Raw genomic sequence first — 18,591 nt, forward strand, 5'->3', positions numbered from 1 at the left:
GTTCTCAGTAGCTCGGTCCCAGCAACCCGACCATTGTTAGGCTCAGGCGTTCCGTGGTAACATGGAAACTCTCCTGGACCGGGACTACAGAGAGCTTCACCCGTTCATGTACAGTTTCCACTTGTTGTTACGCTGACGGTATGAAAGGTTGTTTGGTGTTCCTGGAATGTCCCCGACACGTCACCACGCCGGCGTCACTAAAATAGGATTTCTGACATCCTGGGTAGATCACGTGGAAATCGGATTCCGTGACGAGAATGTCCTCTCTGGCCCCCTTTACCCTACATCCTATAAATAGTCTTCTTTTTTTTTTTTTTTTTTTTTTTTGCATGCCGCCGTGACCTTTCACCTCGTTAGCGATGGTCCCACTGTCACCTGCAGGTCAGACATTTTCCTGGACGTCGTAACGTTCTTCACACCCGACAAACAGGAAGACGTCTCTATCGCCAGGCTGCCAGGCCCCGTACATCAGTAGCCCACCTCAACGCAGGCCAAGTTACCACGCTAAAAAAACGTCAAAAAACGACGCTACGGTGGGTGTTGGCCTTAAAATTACTTTTGTCATTTTTTAACCCCAGACAATCATTATTCTCATTCAGTAACATTTACATTTGCAGCGTTTACCAGGCGGCCTTATCCAGAGCGACTTACAGTCAGTAGTTACAGGGACAGTCCCCCCCCGGAGACACTCAGGGTTACGTGTCTTGCTCACGGACACGATGGTAGTAAGTGGGGTTTGAACCTGGGTCTTCTGGTTCATGAGCGAGTGTGTTAGCCGCTAGGCTACCACCGCCCAACAAACAATTACAGGATAAGATAACCAAAACACGGCAGTCACAGTATAGTTCATAGCTGTTTAATCTGCTTAAATTTTGTTAAAGTTTGTCTTCTGGGTGAAATAATTCTGGGCGAGTAGTTAGCTCCTTCGTTCAAGATAAGCTACGTCCAGCTAGTCTGTTTTAGCCGTTGACGTCGGTCAGTCCTCTTGTGGCTGTGGTACATTAGACATGAATTATAGTGTACGTTCTCCTCATACATCACTGCAGGACTTTGGTCTTCAGATGTTAGGATAGCTCTGCCCATCGCCGCCATACCCAGGACACCTACTCCCAGTGACCAATGGACTGTCATCGCAAGAGCCGCGATTAGAAACAGCACAGAAACAGCAAGGTTCCCAGCGAGGCTCCGGCAGAGCCAGTCGGCACGCCGGTGACCGCGCGTCGGCCGCCGATCTTAAATGTTCGGGCGGTGGTGGCCTAGCAGTTAAGGAAGTGGCCCCGTAATCAGAAGGTTGCCGGTTCGAATCCCGATCCGCCAAGGTGCCACTGAGGTGCCACTGAGCAAAGCACCGTCCCCACACACTGCTCCCCGGGCGCCTGTCATGGCTGCCCACTGCTCACCAAGGGTGATGGGTTAAATGCAGAGGACAAATTTCACTGTGTGCACCGTGTGCTGTGCATCACATGTGACAATCACTTCACTTTAACTTAACTTTAAGTTCCGCCAGCGCTAGAGCTCAGAGCGTCGCGATCCCTTTCACAACGACAAGGAGAAGTGACGGCTCCAGCAACAGCATGGACGTCGCGAGGACTGCGGAAAACATCAGTGTCATGGTGATCAGCGCCTCCGTCTCAAGCCGAATTTGCTCGGCAGTGAACAAGAGGGTCCCATCGGCTGTCGGCGTTTCAGGAACAAAGTTGGGCAGGGCAGCCATCAGGTGGACCAGCAGGGCTTTGGATGCCTGTATGGACGCTAGTTGTAGTATCACTAGTGTGACTGGCCACAGCAAGAGCCACCTGGCAACGAGGACCGTCGCCGCCGACACCGCTACTCCAACTCTGGCCGACGTTCCCATCTCCGACAAAATCGGAGCGGCAAATCCCCAGTTGGCTAAATGGAGCCATTCCCGTGGACGCAGGAGACCCGAGATCTTGACCGCTCCAACACCAACACAGCGTAAGAGCAGTGCCCTGGTGGGTAATAAATAATAAAGTGTAGTGATTGTCACATGTGATACACAGCAGCACAGCACACGGTGCACACAGTGAAATCTGTCCTCTGCATTTAACCCATCACCCTTGGTGAGCAGTGGGCAGCCATGACAGGCGCCCGGGGAGCAGTGTGTGGGGACGGTGGCACCTTGGTGGATCGGGGTTCAAACCGGCAACCTTCTGATTACGGGGGCGCTTCCTTAACCGCTAGGCCACCGCTGCCCAACGTGAACCAGACTAGGAACTGAATGACCACAGGCTCAAACCGTACTTACTACCATTGTGTCCCCGAGCGTCCCCCTCCTGGAGGACTGTCCCTGTAACTACTGATTTGCCTTCAAATGTACTTAAGTATAAAAGTACAGTGTTTATGACTTTTCTTGCATGACCCATGAACCAGGCTACTACCGGGTGGTAACACACTCGCCTATGAACCAGAAGACCCAGGTTCAAACCCCACTTACTACCATTGTGTCCCTGAGCAAGACACTTAAACCTGAGTGTCTCCAGGGGGGGACTGTCCCAGTCACTACTGATTGTAAGTCGCTCTGGATAAGAAAGTCTGATAAATGCCGTAAATGTAAATAATAGAATGTGAGAAAAGTTTTTGTTTAGTATTTATTTTGTAGTACAAATTCACAAATTTGTGGCATCTGATAAATGCTGTAAATGTAAATTGGCCAAATCAGATCTAAATATGTAGAAACTTATCGTTTCCATGGTGGTAGTACTTGTCCATGGTGGTAGTAGCCCCTCTTACTGCCATTGTGTCCCTGAGCAAAACGCTTCAATGCCCGAGTGTCTCCAGGGGGGACTGTCCCTGTACCTACTGATTGTAAGGCGCTCTGGATGATGGACGCTGTAAATGCAAATGTGACATCTGTCCACCTGTAGTCTGCAGCTGCATGTGCTGAAAAGAGTACGTACGTAAATGTCCTCTCAGGCGGCGAATCGAAGTCTGCAATCCATCCGTCCCGATTTTGTACTCATTCATACCTGATCTCTTACGTAACCACGCGTACCTATAGGCAATTTTGTTCGTGAGGCCGTTGAAACTGTTGAATGTGGCAGAAGGTTCCAGTCAAACCGGAACACCAGGAGCACAACTAAGATGGCTGGAGGCCAGGATGAATGGATTTGTGAACAAGCGAATGACGCATCGCTTAGTCAGTGAAGAAACTTGACCCGTTAAGTACTTAACATTCGATATGAAACCTATCTATGGAACATTCTTAGAGGACATGCCACCGAATCTAATCCAAACTAGTAGCCACGATGCAAATGCATGGCTGAAAATGGCAGAGATGCCTCCAGCCCAGGATGATTTGTGCAGCTCCCGTCGGAGCCAGTTCTTTAATTGGGGCCGACCGGGCGTCCCCCTCGTCGATCGGCGCTTGTTTGTCCAGCGCGCCGCTCTCGGAGGACAGCGGCTTGTTTTCGAGTCAATAAGACAGGCTGGGCTCTGCAGCAGCAGCTGTGCACACCTCGAGTCTGGCACTTTGATGGGGAGCAGAACGCCTGCTGCAGTGAGGCTTGTGGCATGATCTACTGACCCCTGCAGGGCGTGGCGAGGCACTGCGGCCTCGCGATCACCTCGGCTGCGGTGGAGAGCGACCGGCGGAAAATTATGATGAACAGTCTGCTATTTTCTTCTGCTCCACCGATACAAGCATTTCACTGCATGTCATACCGTGTATGACTGTGTTCGTGACAAATAAAATTTGAATTTGATACGGTTACATATTTGTGCAATATGTGTATATCTACCCACACTATACATATGTAAAATCTCACAAATATATATTTTATGTACAGTCCCTGACAAAGGTCTTGTTGCTTGTGTAAAAATTGACCTCAAGTGCTGAAATATATTTCTATTTTTTTTTTTTTTTTTTTTTTACAAGAAATGGCTCATTTTATTCCCAACAGCTTTTGTAATAATGTTTCAGTGCAAAACGGAACTGTCAAAAAGTATTCTGATATTCAAAGCTTGGTAAAGCCCATTTAGTCAATTTTTGCAAAGACATGAGTGTTGTCGCCTTGTCATATGAGCTTCATCTGTGACTAATAATGGATCAATTAGGTCTCAAGTGTGTATAAAAAGAACCAGAGTACACTAGACCTGCACATCAACTGCAACTAGACCTCTGCAACATGCCTAACATTCACCCTGAGACTAAAGTGTTGATTATCAAGAGGCTGAAGACCAGATCCACTGTTGATGTGGCAGACACCTTCAATGTGTCTCAGCGTCAAGTACAGAGGATAAAAAAAAGATTTGAAGAGACTGGAGACAAGCCCAGGTCAGGCAGGCCCCGCAAGACAACTGCTCGAGAGGACCAAGGCCAGCCCATTTTCCACTGCAGCAGAGCTCCACGAGACCTGGTCACCTGAAGTCCCTGTGTCAACCAGAACAGTTTTTCTGTGGATTTTTCAGATGGATCTTCTGTTGAATTACACCACAGTCACTGAAAGGATTGCAGGAGACCTACTGGAGCCCACATGGATCCGAGATTCACCCAGAATGGCGGATAAACCATGGTCTGGGGTTGCATGCAGTATGGGGGTGTGCGAGAGATCTGCAGGGTGGAAGGCAACATCAATAGTCGGAATGCCAAGAAATCTTCGCAACCTTTTATATTCCCAAGCATAAAAGAGGCCAAATTCTGCAGCAGGATGGTGCTCCATCACATACTTCCATCTCCACATCAAAGTTCCTCAAGGCGAAGAAGATCAAGATGCTCCAGGATTGGCCTGGCCAGTCACCAGACATGAACAATATAGAGCATGTGTGAGATAGGATGAACTCTGGGAGGCATGCAAGACTGCTTTCTTTGCTATTCCTGATGACTTCATCAATAAATTGTATGAATCCTTGCCAAACCGCATGGATGCAGTCCTTCAAGCTCATGGAAGTCATGCAAGATATTAAATTTGGATCTCACAGCACCACTACTTAATTTGCTGACATAATTTTGTATTTGCAGTAAATTTGTTCAACTTCTGTATATGCGACAAAACTTATTGTCTTGCCAAAACTAGACCTTTCTATCTTGATTGAATGATAAATGATTTCAATGCATTTAACATTATTTGGGAGGGCTTTCATGTGAGCTAATTCTAACACCAATTGATTAATTAAAAGTCAGGTTAATAGCAGGTGTTTCTACAATATAGATAAGCGACAAGACTTTTGTCAGGGACTGTAAAAAAAACATATTTTTTAATTTTTACAACTCCCATTCACTGTATTTTTTCTTTTCTAGGACGATTTATTTGCTTATTTGTACTGTGAACTTTTATATTATGCAGTCGACATAGCGTCTGTGCTTTTGTTGTTTCGCAGCTCTTATCTTGTACTGTCCAGTTCCTGTCATGACAATGTAAATTTTCCACTTGTGGGACTAATAAAGGATCATCTTATCTTATCTTATTATCTTATACCTTCCTGCACGTACATCAGAATCAGAATATCTTTATCTAACGAAATTAGGTGCGATCCCTGAGCCAGAGAGGTATTTTAAATACTGTGTGTAGATAAATAAATCGCTTAAAAGAACACATGTAATAATATATTACAAATTATAGTACAAATATATATAGAATAAATTAAAGGGTGAGGTAGAAACCTTATTGCACATAAAAGAGAAATTGAGTTGAAGGTGGAAAGAATATAATAATTTGCAGGATGAACTGGAATAACATGGGTCTGGTCTCACTCGGCATGTCAGGGACTTGGAAACCTCTTCCTGTAGATGCCGGATTGACTTCACGTAACCCTCCTGTCTAAATCAGACTGCTGCCCGTGTTGAAAAGTGATTCATATTATACATAATAATACTAAATAAAGAAAATTAAGAAACATGCTCATAAGAATTTCCGGCCTACTGGTCGTGGACAATAATTTGGACCACTTCAAGAGATATGTCAGATATGGCTGAGGGCTTCATAACGGCAATATGAAAATTGTGCCGATGTCCCTCACCGCATCGTAGTACATTTATATTTACAGCATTTACCAGGCGCCCTTATCCAGAGCGACTTACAATCAGTAGTTACAGGGACAGTCCCCCCCTGGAGACACTCAGGGTTAAGTGTCCGGGTGGTAGTAGCCTAGTGGGTAGCCTAGTGGGTAAGACACTCACCTGTGAACCAGGAGACCCAGGTTAAAATCCCACTTACTACCATTGTGTCCCTGAGCAAGACACTTAACCCTAAGTTGCTCCAGGGGGACTGTCCCCTGTAACTACTGATTGTAAGTCGCTCTGGATAAGGGCGTCTGATAAATGCTGTAAAATGTAAATGTAAATGTCCTGCTCAGGGACACAATGGTAGTAAGTGGGATTTGAACCTGGGTCTTCTGGTTCATAGGCGAGTATTTAACCCACTAGGCCACTAGCACAAAAGAGTTTGATTTAGCGGGTCGTCTTCGGAGGCGTGACAGAGAATCAGCAGGTCAATCTTCCATATATTTATGATACACAGGACACGTAATTCCCATTTCGATGAGCAGATTCTGCAAGAGGCATAAAGGCTCTGGGGCTGTGAGTTCAGAATAAAAATTCTGAACTTTTATTCATTCGGATTAAAAAAAGCACAAGTTTATACCGCACTGCGGCCGTGCATCCGTTTCATTTTTTTAAATCTACGTGATAATCGTTTCATCATGACCTAATAAAAAGGAATAGATCAGTGTAGAATCTAGTTTGCACCACCGAACGGAACAATGGTGTTGGCACACCCCCTTTACCCAACAAATCAGGAGCCGTTTTGTGTGTTTTTTTTTTTTTTTTTTTCATGTTTATTGATGCTTTTCTAATATTTTTTTTTTCAATCCACAGTTTCATATTAGTCACTACTATGTTAGATCAGATGCCCCCCCCCCCACATCCCCAACCTGGTGCTGACCCCTCCCTCCTCACGCTCGCTGTCCCAGCATGCATGCGTTGAGCAGACGTGCGAAGGTTGACCTGCGACCTGTTGGTCGCGAGGGGGGCGGGGTCAGCCATCCGGTCGGGCCCGCCGTTTTTAAAACACGTCTCTAGTGCTATCTGTACAACATTCAACAGACACAAGTTTCGTTTCTTAATACCAAAAAACAATAATAATAATTATAATAAGAAGAGCTTGACCCCATCTCATCGGCATCAAATTAATATCAGGAAAAAAAAGAATGTTAAAAAAAGGCCTCAATAGCAGATAGTATGTCACCTTCCAGTGGTGCTGGACAATGGGGGTGGAAAGGGATGGAGGGAGGACAGCTGAGAAAGACGGAACACTCATCAGATTTCTAGACTTTCTCTAGACCTCGAGATAAAGACAAGAGAAAAAAGGGAGAAGGAAGCGGAGAACTGCTGATGATGATGATGGTGATGATTCTGATTGTAAAGCGGAAATGTGGGGGTGCGGGACTAGAGAATGGGAGAGTTGGGGAAGGACAGAATGAAAGGAGACATGAAGACTAAGTGCTTTTGGTGAGCTTACAAAATACTCCAGGAAGTGCTCGAGACAGAAGGCACAGTGGCGTTGACTACAGTCTTTAAGGAACACCACATCGGGACTAATCGAACTCAATAAGGTGCTCGACAACGAAAGGAACACAACGACGCACGCTGAAAAAAAAAAAAAAAAAAAAAACGAAAAGAGTAAAGCAAGCAGCCCCAATCGCTGCTCCCTGCTCCATCAATCATCCATATACAAAAATGGGTGGGGCCACAGCTCATCCAATCAGAGTGCTGAAGCACAGCGGTGGTTAGGGGAAGATCGTACGTCTTACAGCGATAAATACATTTAGAATATTGGCACAAATTTCAACACTTAACACTTAGAAACACTTTGGCGCTTAAAAAAAAAAAAAAACAACGACCCACTAAATTCGAGACTCTGATTAGACGTCTGATGATTGTTTGGCTGATTGAAATAATCATTGAATGATTGATCTGGCTGGTCGACCGGTTCTGCTGCTTTACTTTTGCACTTTGAGAGAAAGTGACTTCACTTTTGCCATTAAAAAAAAATAAAATGAAAAAAGTTTGGTCTAAAAACTTAAAATTAAGATACAACCTACTTTTGGAAACGTAAACCTTGCACAGTGCTCTTTAGACATTACAATCCTGTCTTCTTCCACAACCATTATAATTATTATTATTACTAATATTCATATTTTTTTTTTCCAGTATGACTCTCTTCTTTAAAATAAAACTAACATAAAACGCCCCTCCCCCCTTCCATATTTTTTTTTTCTTATAAAAGCTACACATTTCTACTGGGATGTCTATGAACTTGTTAGTGTGTGTGGTTTTTATTTTTTTTAATAGTTATCCTTTTCTTTCCTTTTTTTGTATTTTTTGAGAATAAAAAAAGTAAAACTACCGATCTAACAAAATGTATACTCAAGACAATAGTTTGTTTCTGAGACTTGCCTCGCCCGAGAGATTATCTTTGCGCCTGTATTCTTTCTTCAAGATGGCAGAAGAGAAAAGGAGAGAAGGGCGGGTGTGAGATGACACGGACATAAAAAGTCAACCGGGGTAGATTCTTAGTCCATTGGCGATGGGGCCAAAGCTGAGATCTAGGAACCCGGAGCCTGCACGGCATCGTCCCGGTCCGGATTCAGAGATCTAGGAATTCGGGCCCTACACGTCATCCCCTGGCCCATTCCTGGTCCGGATTCTGAGATCTAGGAGCCCGGGCCCTACATGGCACCGCCCTGGTCCGGATTCTGAGATGTAGGAACCCGGACCCTACACGGCACCGCCCCGGTCCGGATTCTGAGATGTAGGAACCCGGACCCTACACGGCACCTCCCCGGTCCGGATTCTGAGATCTAGGAACCCGGACCCTACACGGCACCTCCCCGGTCCGGATTCTGAGATCTAGGAACCCGGACCCTACACGGCACCGCCCCGGTCCGGATTCTGAGATGTAGGAACCCGGACCCTACACGGCACCTCCCCGGTCCGGATTCTGAGATGTAAGAACCCAAGCCCTATACGGCACTGCCCCGGTCCATTCCGGGCCCGGAGTCTAGGAACCCAAACAGTCCACGGTATACAGGTGTTTCCGGCACCCATGCAATCTCCACGTAGCCTGCTGATTCTGCCATCAGACCGTCTATCCAGCACAGGGACCGGGTCCATTTCTGGGACCTTCAGTCAATACCACTTCCTAAATTCCTAGAACCACAAACAGCACACATTTATAAAATCTGTTTAAATCTTTTTTTGTTCTAATGCCGCGTTTTCTCTGATGTAAACTGTACAGGTCCGTCGCCAGGCACTGCAGCTCCAGACGTTCTGTTGCATGGATCATCTGTCGGACACCCGTCTAACCCAAGTGGCAGTGTGTGTGAGGGTTTTCTTGTGGGGGAGGAGGAGTTGCATCATTGTCATACGGCCTCTCGGGAGATATCGGTTTCTTCTGTCCTGCTTTGCGAAATGAGGTCAGGCTTATGCGACAGTCGAGTGATGGACAGGAAAAAAAAAAAAAAAAAGTGGAATGGAAGCAGAACAGCCTCAGCCTCTGTCCTGGACGCCGTACAGTCCTTTTCTGTTTATTTAATATCTTTTTTTTTTTTTTTAGATCCTTTTCTTCGTTACGACATTCACAGTTCAAAGTTCCGAGCTACGCTCCTCTACGGACAAACTGGCTCTGGGACCAGCCGGGAAGTCTGACGCCAGCACATTTCGCCGGATTCACTGACGGGACCAGTTGTGTGTTTGGAGAGAGTTGGAGACCCTGAGAGGTCAGACGGGCTGTTGGGGTGGACGTGGGTGTGGTCAATAACAGTGCGTTGCCTTGGGGGCAGTTTCAGTTGCCGGTCCTGTGCACAGATTCAAGATAACGGACTCAAGTCCACTTCCTTCATGTCCTCATTGATGCACCCTTTTATCATCCTGCTGCAAGGGAAGCTGTTCCAAACAGTATTAATTACCCATCACCCCTTCCACTGGTCCCGTCAACAGTTGGTGGTCTTCAGAGAAATCTCCCAGTGTGCTGCTGTTGGCTTCCATGTCATCGTCGTCTTCTTCATCCATGTCTCCCTCGGGCTCCTCGTCCTGCACATCTCCAGGCATTGGCACGCTGGCTTTGTTCTGTCTCACGAAGGCCTCTTGGTCGCCATCTACTTCCACATCTTCCTCCTCTTGCCTTAGGCCATTCTGAGGTCCAGTTCTGCGGTGGAGAAGATCTTCAGGGTTTGCGCCTTCCGCTCTTTCACTGAGGTACTTCCACAGAGCCATGGGGTCCACCTCTGGGGCCAGCGGCGGGCGAGGGTTTTGAAGGGCATCAGCACCGGGCGCCATGAAGGAGCTCCTCTTGCGTCTGGACTTGTTGGTGTGGTTGACCTGCACATGCATCGCCATGAGTTCGGCTGAGGAGGTGTGGAAGGGGCAAAACAGACACTGGTTGAGGGTCACGCCACCCCCCCCTGCCCATCCCACCACCATCCTCCTCTACGTCACCCCTTCCTCCACCTGCTACTGCTCCATCCTGCTCCAGTCCTCCAAGCTCAGGGAGAGGGCGGCGAGAGAGGTCCAGGGGCTCAAAGCCCCCCTCCTTGTGGCCATTGGTGGGCAATACGCGGCTGGTTGTGAGGGGTTTGCGACGGGACAGTTTGGGCAGCTTGGCTGGAGGTCCCTGCTCCTTTGGCCATCCTGCTTCCATCCCAGCCTGGTAGAGTGCCCCTGCTACCCCGGAGAGGTAGCGGTACTGGCTGTCCAGATCCCCTCCTTTTCTCCCGGTGGCCCCGGCTGCCCTCCTGCCTCTCTGCTCCTGGAGGCCCAGGGTCCACGGCTGGCTGTGCCTTGGGGAGCGAGGGGGCTCAGCGGCGGTCCTTCCGAACGTCGCCGGCTGGTGCTGGGGCTGGGAGCGGCGCTGCTTGGGCATGACGGGGGCCTCGGTGCGGAGGCCGGGCGAGGCCGAGGTGGGGGGCGCGGCCAGGCCGCCGCGCTGCTCGCGGTGGTGCCGCTGCAGGTGGTACTTCAGAGAGCCCGACTGCGTGCCGGCGTAGTCGCAGTGTGGGCATTTATACGGCCGCTCGCCTGGCAAAAACACAAGCGCCAGATCATTTTATAAAAAAAACAACACACAACAACAATTAATACAATTAATACATCTTATGAAATAATTCATTGTACTTAATACATCATTTTCAGTCAGTTGTACCGAATCACAATTGAATCACAACCTCATCTTCTCTTTTCCTCCCTCAGATCTACATGCTGCTCGTCTTGGATGGCAGCCCATCACTTCAAACTCAATCCCACCAAAACTGAACTAATATTCATTCCAGCAGATTCTTCACCACGTCAGGATCTTGCTATTTACCTGGACAACTCACAGCTCTCTCCTTCTACAACAGCCCGCAACCTTGGCGTAACAATAGACAACCAACTCTCCTTCTCAACTCACATCAGCTACCTTTCCTGCTCATGTAGATTCTCTACAATATCAGACGAATCCGCCCTTATCTGTCAACCCAGGCCACCCAGATACTGGTTCAGTCCTTAGTAACCTCACGACTGGACTACTGTAACTCCCTTCTAGCTGGTCTACCACTATGTACCATCCGACCTCTACAACTAATACAAAATGCAGCAGCACGACTAATCTTCAACCTTCCCAAATTCTCCCACACCACCCCTCTGCTACGTTCCCTCCACTGGCTCCCAGTAGCTGCACGCATCAGGTTCAAAATACTGATGCTGGCCTACAAAGCCAAACATGGAGTAGCACCATCCTACCTCACAGCCCTTATTACACCTCACACTGCACCTCGTATACTCCGAGCCTCCAGTACTGCTCGCCTGGTCCCTCCATCTCTGAAGGTAAAAGGAAGACGCTCATCTAGACTCTTCTCCGTCTTGGCCCCTCGGTGGTGGAATGAACTTCCCCTCGAGGTCAGAACAGCTCAGTCACTGAGTATTTTCAAATGGCAGCTCAAGACCTTCCTCTTTAGAGAATATTTAGATTAACTTGTAACTTTTCTTGTTGTCGAACTTGTGTACAGAATCTACAACAGAGTGAATAAAATAGATGTATTCATAGTTGGGGTCCTAGTGAACCAGAACTGATCACTTCATCGATAGTAACTTGAATGCACGTTGTAAGTCGCTCTGGATAAGGGCGTCTGCCAAATGCCTTAAATGTAAATGTAAATGTGAGAGTGCAGGAACACACTTTCGCCAGCAGAGAGCAGCACAGCAGAACAATCAGCCCGAAGGGGAACGTGAGTAATGTACCACGTACCGCGCAGCAATGCTAATCGAGACGAGTACCTGTGCGGACGACAATTACAATCCATCACCGCATGGAAAAGCCACCCGCCGCCGTCCGCTCTCATCTTCTAACGGCACGTTCATTACGCAATTAGCGGCTAACGAATCAGCCAGAATATTTTTAGGTCGGCCGCGCGGCACCGCGTCTGGCAGTCGAAGAGCGAGCTACGAGGTGTGGAGACAGGCTGTCTTTTCACCTAGGGTAAAATCCTCAGCCCTCCCGGAGGTAACGCAACCTGTCAGGTCACATGCTGCCTCACTCCACGCAGGGGTGGGAGGGTGGGGTCACTACACCAAAAAAAACAACAAAGTTGAGGATAAACTGCCAGCTGCCAGACAGGCACCCGCATTACATTACGTCAGGGCAGGGGTGGCCTAGTGGTTAAGGAAGTCCCATAACCAGAAGGTTGCCGGTTCGAATCTATCCATGGCTGCCCACTGCACACAAAGCATTTTGTTGCGTGCACCGTGTGCTGTGCTGTGTTTCACAGCGAAAAACTGGTTTTAACTTGTCTGCTAAAGTGACTTGCTACATTAACTACAGACGTGTTAAACCCACCTGTGTGAACCCGCAGGTGCACCTTGAGGTGATGCGAGGAGCGGAAAGCTTTGCCACAGTAGGGGCAGTCTTTCACCCCCGTGCCCCGCACGCGCTCTCTAGAGACCAGGGACGATGCGGCGGACGCTCCTCTCAGGCTGTTCTCGCCTGCATGGAGAAGAAGAGGGGATACAAACGCCACTGAGCAGGCATTGCACTCGTCAAGTGGCCTTGGCCATAACAGAAAGAATTTGAACTAAATGCTGAATGTGGAATTCGTTTCCCACCCACGTGTTATGCAATGGCGTTATGCAATTTCTTTCCCCAAACAATGTATTAAATACTCCCAATTCGGCCTTTATTTTATGGTTATGCACCACTGACACTTCAGGTTACAGTTCTTTAGAAAGTGTCTGACAAAAAGTCCAAAACGAATAGAAGCCAGTGAACCCTGAATGCAGTCATGCGAAAGAAAGAAAAAAGGTTTAATGCACACCAAACGTGCGGAACCTGTGCGATTCTGTGTTATCGTGAACCCTAAATCGGATTTGAATTCAGGGCTGCTGAGTGAGTAATGGTGTCATTTATTCATTCCTGCTGCCAAGACCAGGGCTAAGTCCTCACGAAGGAAGATCTGAGCAGTTGCAGTTAGAATGACTCTTCTGGTAGAGAAGGTTTTACCAGTTACATCATACTGATTTGCCTGTTTTTTTTTGTCCGTTTGGCCACGAATCGCAGTCTACACACTACGTGCAATTGTGACCTTGCGAACACACGACTGAAGACGGGCAGATTGAATTATCTAGCTCAGAGTTTTATTCAGTCCTGCTCCTGGAGGACCACCAATCTGTACTGCATCTAACTTGCCACATTGAAAAACACATGTGCCAGTATAAGGTTGAAGCCAATACATTCTGGTAGGCTTCCCTCAAAGAGAAGGACTGAGAAGGTCGACATTCCATTCAAATGTTTTAGGTTGATACGATATCAATGCCTGAAATCCAGGCAGCGAGGTTGGTCTGCTGTGCCCAGAAATGATTATGCTCTCATGACTGGAACTTGTGAAAGTCCTCCTGCTGCTATTCTGTGAGTGCAGTTACTTAAAAAAGCAAATTAGGAGAGAGAGAGAGAGAGAGAGAGAGAAAAAAAAGAATGAAAAATGAGGTGACATGAGGTATTCATGGTCTGCTATTCAACGAATGTTCAGCCCAGAAGTGAAAGGTTTAGGCAGACAGCTGGTGCTTCCTTACTGGGGAAATTGGAGATGACAGACTGGTAGCCTCCAGCTGTGGCCGCTCCTGCCTGGCTCAGCTTGGGCTCTGGTCGGCTCTCGCTGCCGCCTAACCTCCTTCCTGCTCCAACACCTCCTGATCCAGCTCCAGCTCTCCTTCCAGCATCTCCACAATTCACCCCATTGTCCTCCCTCGCTCGGCTCTTAGTTGGTCTCTGGAGGTGGACACGAGCATGAGCGACCACCTGCTGAAGCTCCCGGAATAGCTTCCCGCAGTCGGGGCACTCCCAAGGCCCACCGGGCGGCTCGGAGTCGTCTCTGGCCGCCCCCAGGCCTCCCAGGTATGCCCTTACCTGCTCCGCCTCCCCCGCCACCGAGCCGGGTGGCTGCCGCTGCTGCTGGGAAGCCTGTCGGGAACGAGACCTCTGTTGCTGGTGGCTGTGCTGGGCGGCGGCCAGGCTACGAGCGACCAACTGCCACACCGCCGCCTGGTCTCCCGCCTGGTCTCCCGCCGCCGCCTCGGACCCACGGTCGGCCCGCCCTCTCTCTCCCCGTTCGCCGTTCACCATCTCAGCTACCTGTGCCACCGCCTGCAGCCTCTCCATGCAGCTGCCACCACTTCCACTGCCTCCATCCAGCCCGGGAACGCCCAGGTAGCTCAGGATAGATGACTTGCTTGAGCCCGCGGTGCTTTCCCTCCCGGGTCGACCGCCTCCTCCGCCTGCTACGGCTCGAGCGAGCAGAAGGTTGGAGTATAATGCACTGAGATTCTGGCTGCTGTTGCCACCAGGGCTTTTGGGTTGGTCTGGACCTCCGGATGGGCCAAGGCTCCCTAGCCCTGCCTTGAGGCCGAGCTTGTTGAGGTGCACCTTCATGTGGTTCTTGAGGAACCACGGCTCCTTAAAGCCTCTGCCACACACCTGGCACTTGTGATCCAGCGAGTCTTTATGTTTGCGCATGTGGCCTTTGAGAAACCAGGACTGTGTAAAGCGCTGGCCACAGGTTTCACACCGAAATGCCGGAAGGCCGGCGTTTTGAGAAGAGGAGCCATCCAGAGGGACGGGAGGTGGTCGGGAAAGGAAGGGGAGGCGGGACTCTGGCTTAACAGCCGTTTTTTCCTGCGGCGGGTGCGTCTCTTGCAGGTGCGAGGCCAAGCGCTCCTCCTGGCTGGCGGAGAAGGGGCAAAGAGTGCACTTGTACGGGTTGTGGAGAATTCGCACGTGGCGCGCCAGTTCTGAGGCCGTGCGGAATTTGCCCTTGCAGGCGTGGCACCGGAATGTGTTTGCGGTCGGAGCCCCAGCAGCAGGGATGGGGTCTTCAGCATCGGTGGGTCCCAGGGTGCTTAAGCAGGTTGTGATTGGTGCTACCTGAGTTAAGGGAGGGGTTAAAGGTGCGTTCCGGTCGGTAAGAGAGTGAGGGCTGTTGGCTTGGTGAAGAGATTCCTCCGGGATGATCAGGGTCTCCCTTGGACTGGCTTCCAGCAGTCCAGGCAATGAGCTGTGGTCCTGAAACTGGTTGAAACTTTCCTCCGGACTCCGGTCCAGGTTGTGTCCCAAATGCTTCTCGCTATTGCTGGTGTGGTTCTGTTGAACATTGAGGTGTGCGTTTCGGTACAGTGTAGAACCGCGGCGGCTGTGGTCCAGGCTGTGTGCTCGGGCATGAAGTGAGAGAATACTCTGGAAACGGAAGCGTTTACCACAAACGTGGCAGGGGAATCGCAGGGTGGGGCCCGAGGTGAGAGAAACACCGCCTTTGTGGAACATCTGCAGGTCAAGCTCATCACTGCCTGGGGTCCCACTGTTTTCAGATGACATAGCCAGCTCTAGAGCTCCAAACCCTGGCTGGGGAGCTGAAGGGGTAGCAGGAGGAGTGCTCTGAGGGGAGGGGCTACAGACCCCTTGTTCACCAGGGAACAGAGCCACAGCTGGGGTGGGTGAGGGCAACACAGACATATCCTCCTCTTCATCGTCCTCTTCGTCGTCCTCCTCCTCCTCAGGGAGGTCTTGCGAAATGGGGAAGAGGGTGAACGGGGACGGCTCGGGACTGGCCGGAGGGGAAGACTGCGGGCTGGGCTCGGTGGCCAGCGGGCTGTGGTCTAGAGAGGGCATGGTTTGAGGGGAAAGGGAGGGCTCACAGGAGAGAGCCAGAGCACACTCTGGAGGGGAATCCATGTTCTGTAACACACACAGAGAGAGAGGTAGAGATGCAAGGCGATGAGAGAAAGCGTGACGTCGGAGCAGTAAGGTCAAGAGGGTAAATGGCGAAAGGGCTCACCAGTAGAGTGTGTATGCCATTCTATTCCTGTGCAGAACGGGGAGACGATTGTCTGATGGTGATCTTGGCGACCACCTCCTACCGTCTCCTGAGAAACACATGGAGAGGACACATTTATAGAACCTCAACATGGTCAAGTCATAAACAAGAAGCGACAAAAGCAGGAAGTTGACGTAACTGGAGGTTTTTGGGGTCACTTTCCACACGTCTTTACTGTTACCAGCGCTTTCTATGAACCAGTAACGACATCCTTGCACATGCTTCATTAGGTTTGAGTGGGAATGCGACAAGAGAGGACAGGGCGCAACAGGACACCAACTGTCCCAAACAGGATGGGCGAGAAATGTTTGGACTTCCCCTCACGCCCTTCCTGTTCACTCCCGCACGAGCCGTTCCAATCAAAACGAAATCAAAAAACGAAACATGCGTCACACCGAAATCACAGGCCGCACGTCTGGCTGCAAAACAAAGCAGCCCACTCGCACGCATTCCGAAATTTGGAAATGGCGTGGAAGGCTGCTGCCAACACGGATGGTAAAACCTGTCTGACGGAGCGCATCTCTCTCTCTCTACCTACATGCGTGCATTTCCGTCTGCTTGCATGCACGCGAGCGTGTCGCCAGTTGACATTTTAGCTCCGCCATGACTCACTGGGATATCACACAATATCAATCACACCCTCTCCCTCTCTCACTCCTTCCTAATCCACCATCATTGTCCCTTCTTCTCTGCCTCTTTCTCTCTCACTCTCCCTCCCTCCATCTATAGATCCGTCCTCCTCCCCTCACCCCGTCGTTCTCGGTCCCGCTCCCTCCTCCCTCCATTATTCACTAATTTTCTTTCATTTGCGCTCCCCCCCTCCTTCTCTCCTGCAGTGGTGCCAGTTGGCCCCGTGCCAGGGAATGCTGATATCAGCTGGTAGATTGGGGCCTGCCAACATGGCGAAGGGGGGAAAGGGACGGAGAGGAAGAGCGGCGAGAGGGAGGGCGGACGAGCAACACATATCTGTTCCGAGCAGATTTTATTTGGAACGTTGTGCGCCGAACGACGTGGCGGGCGCATATGCGAGCGCAGAAATTGGCTTGCGCTTTTGGTGTTGGTGCGCGAGGCGCGTTGGTCCGATGGCATTATCATATGAATATCGCCGCCACAGAGCATTGTTCCGCAGACACTGTCACCGCCGCTTATGACCGGCGCTGCCATGCCAATAAAGCCTTTTCCAAATTTGGATAGATGGAGAGGAAGATAAGGTGCTAGACGGAGGGGGAGGGGTGCGATGGAGGGATTGAGGGACAGTCAGGCAAGAGAGGCAGACAAAAACGCAGCAACGCACGCGCCATTCTCGTTGATTGTCTGTTATGTATGTAAGTCTAACTACACGTCAAACGTCACAAAATTATTCCATGGAAGAGGATCAATATTCCTGCAAACAACGGTCGACGTTTAACTAGTGCGACGCATGCCGGTAATCTTATTTCCCAGCCAGCCATGTTGTAAATGCCCCGGGAAGAAGGCGCTTGCAGCAGGCGCCGTGCGGGACAAGTGCGCACACGTCTTCGTGTCTGCAAGCGCGTTATGACTCCATTTGCCATGTCGGGGTGTGTGACTATCTGTGGTTCGGAGCGAAGTGCATTTTAACATAGGGCTACAAGGACCCGCTGCGCGTGTTGGTGTCAGAATTGGGTGTATAAATAGCATCAGCGTATATACACGTGTCTTTTTTTCCTTTTTTTTTTTAACCATAAATCAACCCCCCACCTCAGCAGTCACGTGGCAAACTTCCTCACAGACGGGATTCATTTCCTGTACTTCACCTTTCCCTGAACTCCCTTTTTTTTTTTTCCTCCCTTCAGCCGGCTGTCCGTCCACCGTACTATACTTCCCCTCATGCTCCACTACTGTTTTAAACGCCGCGCCTCCCGCTCTGCTTTGATCTCCAACCAGCACTCCCTGAAATTCTCTCACAGGCTTCTCCTCGCGGGGACGGGCCGGGCCGATCCAGGACCTGTTCTTATCAAGGACGCGACCCTGATCTGAGGTCCGCGCGGCGAGGCGCCTAATGAGACATACTAAAATAATGCCCATTTAATGAAGAGTCTCAGCTGGCTGACACGAACCGGTTCTTTCCAAAAGAAGGGTACCCACTGGGGAGGCTGGACTAGGCGGGCACCTGTTGTGGCGTCCGGACTCCAGGTGAGGTCCCCTCCCCCAAAGAGACATACTAAATGAGACGTACTAAAATAGTGCCCATTTAATGAAGAGTCTCAGGACCTACGCGCG

At 49.7% G+C, this 18,591-nt stretch overlaps 1 protein-coding gene across 1 annotated transcript; it reads right to left on the reverse strand.

Annotated features, from left to right (window-relative positions):
- Window positions 1-9,504: 9,504 nt before the first annotated feature.
- On the reverse strand, window positions 9,505-17,051 carry znf219 (zinc finger protein 219). Its single transcript, XM_028984808.1, is given in 6 exon segments — window positions 9,505-10,420; window positions 10,422-11,032; window positions 12,828-12,974; window positions 14,057-16,211; window positions 16,312-16,399; window positions 16,490-17,051. Coding segments are annotated over 4 exon segments (3,414 nt in total). The 5' UTR covers window positions 16,209-16,211; window positions 16,312-16,399; window positions 16,490-17,051; the 3' UTR covers window positions 9,505-9,916.
- Between the last annotated feature and the right edge of the window lie 1,540 nt (window positions 17,052-18,591).

Source organism: Denticeps clupeoides, chromosome 1 (assembly GCF_900700375.1).
Source record: "Denticeps clupeoides chromosome 1, fDenClu1.1, whole genome shotgun sequence".
NCBI classification, from domain to species: domain Eukaryota; kingdom Metazoa; phylum Chordata; class Actinopteri; order Clupeiformes; family Denticipitidae; genus Denticeps; species Denticeps clupeoides.